At 32.4% G+C, this 12,441-nt stretch overlaps 1 protein-coding gene across 2 annotated transcripts; it reads left to right on the top strand.

Moving 5' to 3' along the window:
* Positions 1–89: 89 nt before the first annotated feature.
* On the top strand, positions 90–11,408 carry LOC143084884 (histone PARylation factor 1-like). 2 transcript variants are annotated; one of them, XM_076260941.1, is made up of 7 exons: positions 90–229; positions 6,174–6,348; positions 7,689–7,907; positions 8,127–8,325; positions 9,763–9,861; positions 10,295–10,536; positions 11,045–11,408. In XM_076260941.1, exons 1-7 carry the CDS (start codon positions 122–124, stop codon positions 11,347–11,349), a joined length of 1,347 nt encoding a protein of 448 aa, XP_076117056.1. In that variant the 5' UTR covers positions 90–121; the 3' UTR covers positions 11,350–11,408. The 2 variants fall into 2 exon arrangements, with proteins under 2 accessions (XP_076117056.1, XP_076117055.1); XM_076260940.1 differs by having other exon boundaries at positions 7,686–7,907.
* Positions 11,409–12,441: the final 1,033 nt, after the last annotated feature.

Raw genomic sequence — 12,441 nt, 5'->3', positions numbered from 1 at the left:
AATAAAATTATAAATTCGAACTCAAATTTTGGTGTATCTATTCTATAATTTCCTAATTCAATTAATAATGATTTCTAATAAAGACTCCCGGCGACGAACTCTTTTGCATGAAGATACAAAAATGGCATCAAAAGAAGAAAAGCCGCTGTGTAAATTTGGAGCTAATTGTTATAGAAAGAACCAACAACATATACAAAATTACAGACATCCCAAGAGGAAAAGCGATTCTGTATACAAAATTATACAATCTTGATTTTTTATTTATTTACTTTTATGATTGCTTGTAAAACTGCTTTCCTTTTAATTTAAGGTGCCCGCCAAAATCCGCAAAAATCGGTATCAAGACGTTTCGGCCATGGGACCGGTTCGGCAATGGTCGTTTCGGGCAGATACCACTTCGGACATATAATGAAAACTAGAGATTTTCACCCTCCCATACACATATCTAGATGCCAGACCTGAGTTTAAAATATAATTGGTAATTAGTGGGCCTCTGTACTCAGTCTGTAGGCTAGAGACTACTAGAGGTGTCAGACCACCAATTAAAAATCCCTATCTGTTCAACCAAATTTTGCAATTTTCACAGCTATCTAACTATTTTGCCTTTAGTTTAACTTCATAGAAACCAGGTATATCCCGAATTGTACATGTATCACCTTTCTACATTCCAATTTTCAACCCACATATGACCCATGTTTAAAATAAATTTGAGAATTGCCTTTCGGAAAAGAACTACTCCAAAAATAACCCCTGGTTTTCTGGAAATCTTAAATTTGTGTACTATGTAGCACATTAATCATGATTTTTTAATCCAAACTCATAGACAAGTGAATTTGGCTGAAAATGGTCTAAATATATTTCTCTCAGGGGTTAAAAAATTTTGTTACAGCTTACTAGCCCAGGACTTATTGGCAGCAGGATTTTACTAGCCCTGTTGGAAGAAAATCAAGAGTTTGCTGCATAATACAAAGTGGGTGTCCTTTGTTTTGAAGGAGACATTATACACTGTATTTAATAGTTGCTGATCTGTTATTTATTCTTTTGGTGCTTAATCTAACTTAGTTGTTCCCACATTCAAAGCAGACTTGTTATTGGCGTGTTTGGGGCAACTAACCGCAATATTCACAGAGCATTGTCTGTTTTTTTCATCAGCAACAGCCAACCTTGCCAGGGGAATCATTGTGTCCTAGTTCTGCCAACTTTTCAGGAAGTGAATGCGTGATTTTTTGGCCAAATTGTAAAGATCAAAGAGAAAAAACAATAGATCAAAGGAAAATGCCACCAAATAAGCAGGAACATGTGTGAGTCTCGCGCTAAAGACTTGACAGCCCTGAGGGCTGTCCTGGACACTATTATTTTTTTTGCACGGCTTTTCTCGGTCGTATTTAGCATTTTTGGGGGATGAATTTTCAGCCTCGTTACTCCCTTCATCTACCGTTTTTCTTTTTAAAACTGACGAAGTTCCTGGGGTTACCATACTAAAATATTAAGAAATATTTTGTTGCATGGTTTCGTGCTCAAGAGCTGTGCAACAAGACAGGTCAATACCAATCAATACATCATACCCCAATATACCGTTAATTGAAAATCTCGGCACGATAAGCAATGTACAATACCCCAAGCCATGGTATGAGAAATCGATATTTAAAGTACGAGAATTGCAATCAACACATGATACCAGGCCACCCAGACATGCCAGAGTTATTTGTTCTATTTTTAAAATATGTACAACAGGACCTGTACAAACCAGTTCAAATTCTTGGAATCCCGGATAACTAAATTGAATAGAAATGGCTAACATAGAATAGTGATGAAGGGATTTTTCACTTTCTATTTTGGAATCGGCAAGAATTTTTTGTTACTAGTCTGTCGGGCATATCGGATTACACATTTTAATTGCCCGAGGCGTAAATGATCTAGTCCAGGGCGTCAGGCTTGTGGATTTTTTAACCCCTGTTCTCTTTTCCCAAAAGTCTAATTTCTGCTAATTTGTTGGTTTGTTTAAGTTATCAATTGTGCAAAATTTATCTTTGAAATAAAGAAATACTTGGCATGAGTAAAGTTTTATCCTGTCAAGTAGTACTGAGTACTAAATTCAAAATTTTGCATAACATTGTATTAGATATAAGAAGAATTGCAGCAGGTTTAAACGTTTGCAGCAGGTTTAAACGTTACTAGAACACACCCGTGATATCATGGGTCCGTGACTGTATTAAAGTATATAACTATGCGTAAGCCTTATTTTAGTATTGGTATTGTCATCTGATAAAGTCATGCCGATTATAAGATACACCGTTTTCTCTGCTTTCAAATCTTTCTGTTTGAATCCGTCGACCTGGAACTTATCAATTATTGGTAATATTAATTATTTGGAAAACAAAAGGTCCAGGAATGGAGTATATTTTAATCAACAGCATTTTCCTATATTATAGTTATAAATAAAGTTGAATTCTTTGATTCACTGTTTTACGTCATGCCCGCTGACAAATTGAAAACTGTACCTATACACCTTATTTTAAGTCCAGATTTTTAGTATTCATATTGTTATCTTAGAAAGTCTTACTGATTAAAATACTACAATAGGGAACAATTTGCGATGATGGAAATTAGTAGTGTCAACCCTGTGATTATGACCCGTATATATAGCAAAATCCTTAATACACCGTTCGGTGATGCGCCTGTCAAATGCAGAACGTACAGATAAGGTAATAGGTAACAGGTGAATATACTATTGGTATCGATATCGGATTCGACCCGGAACTTGTTAATTATTGGCAATATTAATTAGGCCAACCTTAAAAATATGTTTGTTTGCAGTTTTCCGGCTGTACCTTCAGACTGAAGGTTCGGTAGGTAGGAAAAATATTTTATTTTATCAGCCAAAATACAGTTTAAACAAGCAGTTACACTAAACCAAGTTTCTTGTGAAGAAAAAAACCATTTTAAAACAACAAACACTGGACATGCTGAAAACCAACATCAAATGAACAGGCATTTTCAGATAAAAAAAACTTTTTAACCAAAACTGAAACTTTAACATAGTGTCATTATCCAATTTATGACATAAAATATGGTATAATTATTAAATACTGGAACACTTATAAACAAGGAATGTCATTATGACTAGAACTGTTTTAAAGAAATATATTCAGACATGTATGCTTCTTGACTAGAATGTTTTCATGAGTAGAGTATTTTCATCAGAAAAATGTAGATATTAAAGATTTATAAGACAATGTATTAAAGAGTGTATTTCTAATAAAAAAAAATAACCATTGAATCTTCCTCAATTGAAAAAAAGGCAACTTGAAAAAAAAGTATTAAGACATTCGACTGTTTTCATATTTCTAACAATATTTAATTATATGTGATAAGGTTATATTTTTGCCAGGCTTTAATGAAAACCAAAGAAATCTAAAGTTTGGGGTGAAATCCATAGCACCCCATTAAAAGTAAATGGTCTGTACTGAAATGTTTTTAATGCATAAAAAAAATTGGCAGCATAGCTCCTAAGGACATGTTTCAATTGAATTACACAGGCCACACAGTTTGGGTATATTTAATATTGTAAGAAAGAGAATAATTGCAATGAGTGGGTCAGCCCCCCTTATCCTAAAGGAGCATACTCATTGCAATCGAAGATAGATTTAATATAGAGAGAGTATATTTATTTTTCAAGCTAACCATTCATTTTCTCTACATCTTTGTGTAGTTAGGGTTGCTTCTTATTGATTTGGCATGATCTATATCCATTAACATTTCAAATGAGCCCTTCCTCCGTACAAGCGTGTTTACAGATATCCATGAAGATTTAAGTCACGGAGGAGTGGTTTCATCTTTGTCGTCTTCACAACGATTTGTAGAAAATATGCCATACTTCAAGCTGCTGTCGAATTATTTAACCACTGAAATTGGTTCCATAAAGTCAGGCTCCACAGATTCTGTACCCGATTTGTTTGAGACAGAATGGTTATCGTGTCAGTTATGAATATCCCCTGCATCATCGTCAATGATATCATCACACATCATTACATGTGCCTGAATCTGTATAAATAGTTTACTAATAAACTTTTTTGTTTGTTATTTGTCTTAAAATTGACACGAGACGACAGCGTAAAGTACTCCTCCGTGACTTCATGGATACCTGTAAACAATTTCCATGTGCTTTATCATTAAATGGTCACATGAACGCTTGACGGGAAGCTAAGAAAAACCGAACTTGAAATGTGTAATTGACCCAGACTTTAAATCATTTCCGGAAAGGACCCAAAGTTCCGGATCGCGTCAATAGATAAAGGCAACAGTAGTATACCGCTGTTCAAACACATAAATCCATGGACAAAAAACAAAATCGGGGTAACAAACTAAAACTGAGGGAAATGCATAAATATAAGAGAAGAACAACGACACAACACTACAATGTAACACACACAGAAACGGACCAAGCATCAGACAAAATCCCACGAGAATAACAAATATAACATCAAAACCAAATACATGAATTAGGGATAGACAAGTACCGTGACACGTCTTATCGCAATGTCAATTTACACTCAAAAATAAGAGAAAGCAAACGACGCAACGTTAAATAGTAACACACACAGAAACGAACTATAATATAATAATGGCCATATTCCTGACTTGGTACAGGACATTTTTAAAGGAAAAAATGGTGGGTTGAACCTGGTTTTGTGGCATACCAAACCTCGCACTTTAATGGCAATGTTAAATATAACATTGAAATGACAACATAATATTACAGGACTACAATACAAATAAATAGGAGAACGTATTAGACAAAGAAACACATGATTAATGAATCAGGTTTAAAATTTAATATGCCAAAAACGCGCCTCGTCCACACAAGACTCACCAGTGACGCCCAGATATAAAAGATCGAAAGCAATAGAAGTATTAAAATAAATTTCTTCAAATTTAAAGCAATAAAATTTTCACAGTCGGGAGGATTTTCAAGGGTCGGTCGGTAAACTGCAAACAAACAATATTTTAATTTAAGCCTTATGTGGAAAACAAAAGGGTCTGGAGTGGTGTAATATTTAATCTACACCATTGTCCTATATTAGCTATATATAAAGTTGAATTCTTTGATTTGTAGTTTTTACCCCATGACGGCTGAAAAATTGGACCTCGTTATTTTAGTATTATAGATAATAGGCATCAACCTTTGCACTTACCTGAAACTATAGTGTAACATCACAAAATGAAAAAAAACACAGCATATAAGAAAATATCCATCACTGGAAGTTAACCAATAATATTTTCTTCTCTTTTTTTCACCTTTGTACAAGCTAGAGAAACTATGTAACCTCAAGCTTCCACAATAATCTAAAAAATCCATATTTAAAACATATGGTGCTTTGAAACACCCAAGACATATGTTTATGGCCCAGATTTTTTTTTACTGCAATAAAAATTAATGTAGGAATAATTACCTACAACTGTCAAATTCAAGGCAATAATTTTTTATGCCCCACCTACGATAGTAGAGGGGCATTATGTTTTCTGGTCTGTGCGTCCGTTCGTCCGTCTGTTCGTTCGTTCGTCTGTCCCGCTTCAGGTTAAGTTTTTGGTCAAGGTAGTTTTTGATGAAGTTGGAGTCCAATCAACTTGAAACTTAGTACACATGTGCCCTATGATATGATCTTTCTAATTTTAATGCCAAATTAGAGTTTTGACCCCAATTTCATGGTTCACTGAACATAGAAAATGATAGTACAAATTTCAGGTTAAAGTTTTTGGTCAAGGTAGTTTTTGATGAAGTTGAAGTCCAATCAACTTGAAACTTAGTATACATGTTCCCTATGATATGATCTTTTCAATTTTAATGCCAAAGTAGAATATTGACCCCAATTTAACGGTTCACTTAACATAGATAATGATAGTGCGAGTGGGGCATCCGTGTACTATGGACACATTCTTGTTTCAACCTATTTTTGTAAGCACCAGGATGTGACGTACCATGATTTGGATGTATTTCAATATGTTATCAAAAATATAGTTTTATATTTAGGGGCTTGTGAATGACAGTGCACCATTTTAGATTTATATTGGTAAACATCTATTGGCTTGTCAGCATGAACACTATATTTAGATTTATGTTTGAAAAGGGATTGCAAAAATAATTGTTTAAATTTTTCATTCTTTTATTTTAGGAGGATGATCAACAAAAAGAATCAAAAAAAGTAAAGAAGGAAGAAGTTTCACCAGAAAAGACAAACAAAACTATAACTGATTTCTTTGGAGGAAAGAAGAAAGAAAAGACTGGCAATGGAAATACTGAGGGAGATGCTGACAATGAACCAAAAGCATCAAGTTCAAATAAAAGTGGTAAATAAAATATACAATGAATAAAAAGCATCAAGTTCAAATGATAGTGGTAAATAAAATATACAATGATCAAAAAGCATCAAGTTCAAATGATAGTGGTAAACAAAATATACAATGATCAAAAAGCATCAAGTTCAAATGATAGTGGTAAACAAAATATACAATGAATAAAAAGCATCAAGTTCAAATGATAGTGGTAAACAAAATATACAATGATCAAAAAGCATCAAGTTCAAATGATAGTGGTAAACAAAATATACAATGATCAAAAAGCATCAAGTTCAAATGATAGTGGTAAACAAAATATACAATGATCAAAAAGCATCAAGTTCAAATGATAGTGGTAAATAAAATATACAATGATCAAAAAGCATCAAGTTCAAATGATAGTGGTAAATAAAATATACAATGATCAAAAAGCATCAAGTTCAAATGATAGTGGTAAATAAAATATACAATGATCAAAAAGCATCAAGTTCAAATGATAGTGGTAAACAAAATATACAATGATCAAAAAGCATCAAGTTCAAATGATAGTGGTAAACAAAATATACAATGATCAAAAAGCATCAAGTTCAAATGATAGTGGTAAACAAAATATACAATGATCAAAAAGCATCAAGTTCAAATGATAGTGGTAAACAAAATATACAATGATCAAAAAGCATCAAGTTCAAATGATAGTGGTAAACAAAATATACAATGATCAAAAAGCATCAAGTTCAAATGATAGTGGTAAATAAAATATACAATGATCAAAAAGCATCAAGTTCAAATGATGGTAAATAAAATATACAATGAACAAAAAGCATCAAGTTCAAATTTATGATAGTGGTAAACAAAATATATATTAGGAAATTATCTTTTGAAAGGTATTCATTGATTGTAGCAGTCATTGATAATATCTTCAGAAAGGGAGTTAATTGATTATAGCAGTCATTGATAATATCTTCAGAAAGGGAGTTAATTGATTATAGCAGTCATTGATAATATCTTCAGAAAGGGAGTTAATTGATTATAGCAGTCATTGATAATATCTTCAGAAAGGGAGTTAATTGATTATAGCAGTCATTGATAATATCTTCAGAAAGGGAGTTAATTGATTATAGCAGTCATTGATAATATCTTCAGAAAGGGAGTTAATTGATTATAGCAGTCATTGATAATATCTTCAGAAAGGGAGTTAATTGATTATAGCAGTCATTGATAATATCTTCAGAAAAGGAGTTAATTGATTATAGCAGTCATTGATAATATCTTCAGAAAGGGAGATAATTGATTATGTGACTCAATGTACATGTATTAGCATGCTTGAACTACTGAAGATTTCTTTTCAGAAGAAATCGTGTCACATAATACAGAAGATGTAGAAGAATCTGTGGAAAGTAAAGAAGAATCTGTGGCGAGTACAGAAGAATGTGTGGAGAGTGATGAAGAATCTCTACCATCACCAGATGATGGTGCAGAGAATATTAAAAGGAAATTCCTTGTTGAAATGCCTGAGGATTTCTTTGAATTCTGGGAATTCTGCTGCCATCTTGATAAGAAGAAACCTAGAGGTAAAATATCTAAAACTTCTAAAGAAATCTAAACAGTCAAACAATTTTGTTACTACTGAATACCTGTTAATTTTTTTGTTGTTGCTTTTTTATCATATATCATAAACGTAAGATAAGTAATCAACATTTAAAGATTTTTTTCCTTGAATTTATACATTCTTATGTTTACTTTTATATACCAGCAATACATATTTGATTTTATCCTGTTACTATTTTTAGATGCATTACATGATGTATTAGGGTACCAGTTAGTGGGACCATTTGATATCCTCGCTGGACGACATAAGGGTGTAAGGAAGAATAAACATGGCAGGAAACCTAATTACCTTCTGCATTGGAGATACTATTATGATCCTCCTGAATTTATGACAGTTATCAGGGGAGACAACAAATCTCAATTTCACATTGGTTATCTCAGGTAAGTGGGGATAACAGTAAGAATTACCACTTTATGATGAAACAGAAATTGATAATATTAAAAAGCAAATTATTCAACATTTTTCAAATTCTGAAAGGGTAGCACACAGTATTGAACCAGGTTTTTTGAACAGGAGAAAAAACAAACAAATTCTAGACAAATCTGTTAATAACTGAAAATTTTTATATTTTAAAGAAAATAATTTGAAGATACAATGGAATCAAATTGTACAGTGTGTTAGATAATTGATGGTGACTGGCTCAAAAGAGATTTAATGACAAATAGTTATGAGTAGAAAAGGTTAATTAACATATTTATACTGAGCCAAAAAATTTTGCAACAAAAATATAAAATTTTGTTTTATTACAAAATCATAACAACATATAAAAATAATGACAAAATGAAATCATGACATGACAGAAGCAACATGCATGTTTATCACTCACATTCAATAAGAACTTCTTTGTATAGAGCGTAGTAGGGTCAAAATGCGGAAAAGAGTATAGTGTTATACAAAATCAATACCTCGTCCATGCTCCATGTGCATCAATGAAGGATTGGCAAGCACTTCAGTAGCTGCCCTAAGTCAATGCACTACTCTTATGGCCGGAATGAACTTGTCACGTGTTGACATAAAGCGAAAGTAGCGCCCCGCCCCTCCCTTGACGTTAGTTTTTTTAGGTCTACCAGATCTTGACCTGTCCTGTGCAGTTGCAATTTGTCGATATCTGTTTGTTAGTCTCTAAACTGTTGACTTATGCACATTAAATCAATCCGCGACGTCTGCAACACTCATTATGGCATCAACCATTCCAGGAGCTTTCTGATGGTCATTTTTGAGGAGGCCTGGTTGACATCCCAAGCAATCTTTTTAACGTTTATGTGTTTTTCTTACCAATGGTATGTCTCTGAACGTTCATGAAAACTAAATTTAAAATGTCGTTTTCAAAAGTACTGGTACAGAAGTTAAAACATCAATTACATGTGCAAAGCTTAAATGGCGTGAAATTAATCACCCAGAAAAAAGTACAACTGTTATAATTACAGGGACACCTTAGGATTATATCTATGATGTTTAATTTTTTTTTTGACAAAAACAACCAAAAAAAACTTGAAAAAAAGTGTTGCTAAACTTTTTTTGCTCAGTATAGGTTACAAATATCATCACAATAAGCATACAATCAAAAATTAATTTATACTAAAATTTAACATTTGATTGGTTTACAAATTTTCAATACCCTAATACAATGCAGCTTCATATTTTCTAACCAAGGAGACTGCAGGAAATTCATTAAATTTATTTACAATGGTGTCCTTTCCAAGTGTAAGCTAAAAGTAAATAACAATGGAACAAATACATGTATGTGGTATTATTAAAATCTAAAATAGTTATTGATTTATTAATAGATGATTGATTTAATGAGTTTTGCTTTGTAGAGATGATCCATCAGAGATGCCTGTTATGGTAGCAGCTAACTCTGCAGCTGAATCTTGTAATATTACACCAAAGGGAGATAACTTATTTGCAGCAATAAAGTAAGTATTACAAAACATAATTATTATATATAAGTTTTTAGTCTTGACAATTTGAACATTTTAATTAGGATTTGCAGTTTTAAAAGAAGTGTGTATAAGGAAACTATCCATGTTTTCAGTTGTATACTTTGTTCGAACTTTTCTTGTACGTTTTAATTTCATTTTGATTTGAAGTTTTCTTGCTTTAAATTATAATTTTATGTAAAATCCTTGTACTACTAGCAATGCTCGGCTTTTCCAAATAATGTGTACAGGCAGGTTGGATTGGATTGAGAGGTACTAAATTTGAATGTATGGAACAAGGTTGTAGTGATTAAAATGCATTTAGAAGACAATAGTCAGATTCTATTTATCATGTTGATAGTTAAAGGGCCTTCTTACTCTACTAAATACTTCTACCTAGAAAAGCCTTCACTGTTAAACATTATTACAGGAATTGTATAGATGATCAAATAAAAGCTAAAAGCACAGATGGTACAAAGAAGAAAAAGTTACAGAACATTCAGGATGAGGTTGTAGAATGGGCTAAGAAGAAGAAATACTCATTAGACCTGAAGTCTAAGGGAATGAAGGACCGTGACAAGAAGGTTGTGTGTAAGACGTTCCATGGCGCTGGTATTGTGGTTCCGGTAGATGATAATGATGTGGGTTATCGTCCTGTCCCAGAAACACCAGGTTTGTAAAGTAAAAAAACAAACTTAGACAGCACGAAATCTTAGTTTTGGAGAAATAATTTAGAAACCTTCCACCTAAAAATGTTTTAAAATAACCTTTTATCATGTTAATGAATTTGTATTGAAAGTAATTGAGGATAGTGACAATTGTCTGTTGATAAACAAATAAAAAACTCTTACAAGTTAACAAAAAATTGCTGAAAACAAGAGTGAATACAGCTAGCCCATCTTAAAAGTAAATGAAATTTTTTTGTAGAATATACAAAGTCTGGTAAACATGCCTCTGATGTCAAATATGTTGTTGTTTTGTACAAAATTCAATGAAGTCTATTTTAGTATTTTGTTTTGTTATCAGTATTAACCTTATCAGGAATAATGAAATGTTTGCATTTTTCATTGTTAAGTGTTTACTGTCTTATCCCATCTACTTTAACTGCCAGTGAATTATTTCTCATTGGACACATGGTACAATTTTTCTATACATTTGATATTAAGTCTGTTATTTTTAGGTGACTTGAAGAAAATGATGAAGAAAGTAGCTGAGAGTAAGACAGACAAAGAAAGAGATGAAAACATGGACGCCATACAGGAATTAATAACATTAGTACAGTTTGCTAACGATGAATGTGATTATGGAGAAGGTTTAGAACTAGGCATGGACTTATTTTGTTATGGAGATAAAAGTTTCAGATCAATGATTGAACATTTACTACCTCTAGCCTATCAACTCCTCGGTCGGATCGAGTTTGAACAGATTATAAAGGCACATCTCAAATCTCGACAGAAAGGGACAGACTTGAGTCAATTAGACTGATTAATTTATTATTTGTCAATCATAGCATCTTCATTGTAAAATAAAATTTATTTATAATATTGTCACTTATAATGCTAGATTTCTCCTCAATGAAGGGAGACATAAAACTACAGCAAAGCCAGTTTTGTATATTATATCATCATGACCTCATCAGAAAATATTCAAAAGATTGCCTGTTTGGCATTAAACATCCATCCACAGTGGTAAAAGTGTTATTAACTGACAAAACCTAAATGGATGACTGTTACTTTGTCAATATAATCATACACATTATAAAAAAAAGTCTTACTATTTGCTTTTGAAAAAAAAGAACAATATTTGTGGATAGTTTTCTTATTGGCAATTATTTATACCACTTTCCTTATTTTCATATACAGTGGATTCATTATTAATCCCTGGATACCAATTTCCATGGATTTCGTGTGTACAAGTCAACCATGAAATTAAATGTTCAACAAATAACTAATTTTCTATAGGCTTGTATGCAGACTTCAACAAAACTACGAAATTAAATATCCATGAACATGTAAGTTTTTGTTAATCCACGAAAATTGGTACCAACAAAAATAAATGAATCCAAAGTAGTTTGTGAGTTGTACATCTTGTCATAAATAACACATGATTTAAACAAAGTTTTGTTAATATTGGTTTAAATTTCAACTATATTCCACATAAAATTGACACATCTGTAGCATAGAGTTCATCAAAGCAAATACTGGTCTATGAGTAAGAATAATGTGTCTGAGTAAGTGAAAGGTATGGTCTATGAGTAAGAATAATGTGTCTGAGTAAGTGAAAGGTATGGTCTATGAGTAAGAATAATGTGTCTGAGTAAGTGAAAGGTATGGTCTATGAGTAAGAATAATGTGTCTGAGTAAGTGAAAGGTATGGTCTATGAGTAAGAATAATGTGTCTGAGTAAGTGAAGGGTATGGTCTATGAGTAAGAATAATGTGTCTGAGTAAGTGAAGGGTATGGTCTATGAGTAAGAATAATGTGTCTGAGTAAGTGAAGGGTATGGTCTATGAGTAAGAATAATGTGTCTGAGTAAGTGAAAGGTATGGTCTATGAGTAAGAATAATGTGTCAGAGTA

The sequence above is a fragment of the Mytilus galloprovincialis genome, chromosome 8 (assembly GCF_965363235.1).
Source record: "Mytilus galloprovincialis chromosome 8, xbMytGall1.hap1.1, whole genome shotgun sequence".
NCBI classification, from domain to species: domain Eukaryota; kingdom Metazoa; phylum Mollusca; class Bivalvia; order Mytilida; family Mytilidae; genus Mytilus; species Mytilus galloprovincialis.
Note: the sequence above shows the minus strand (reverse complement) of the source record. Positions and strands in the feature narration are given on the sequence as shown.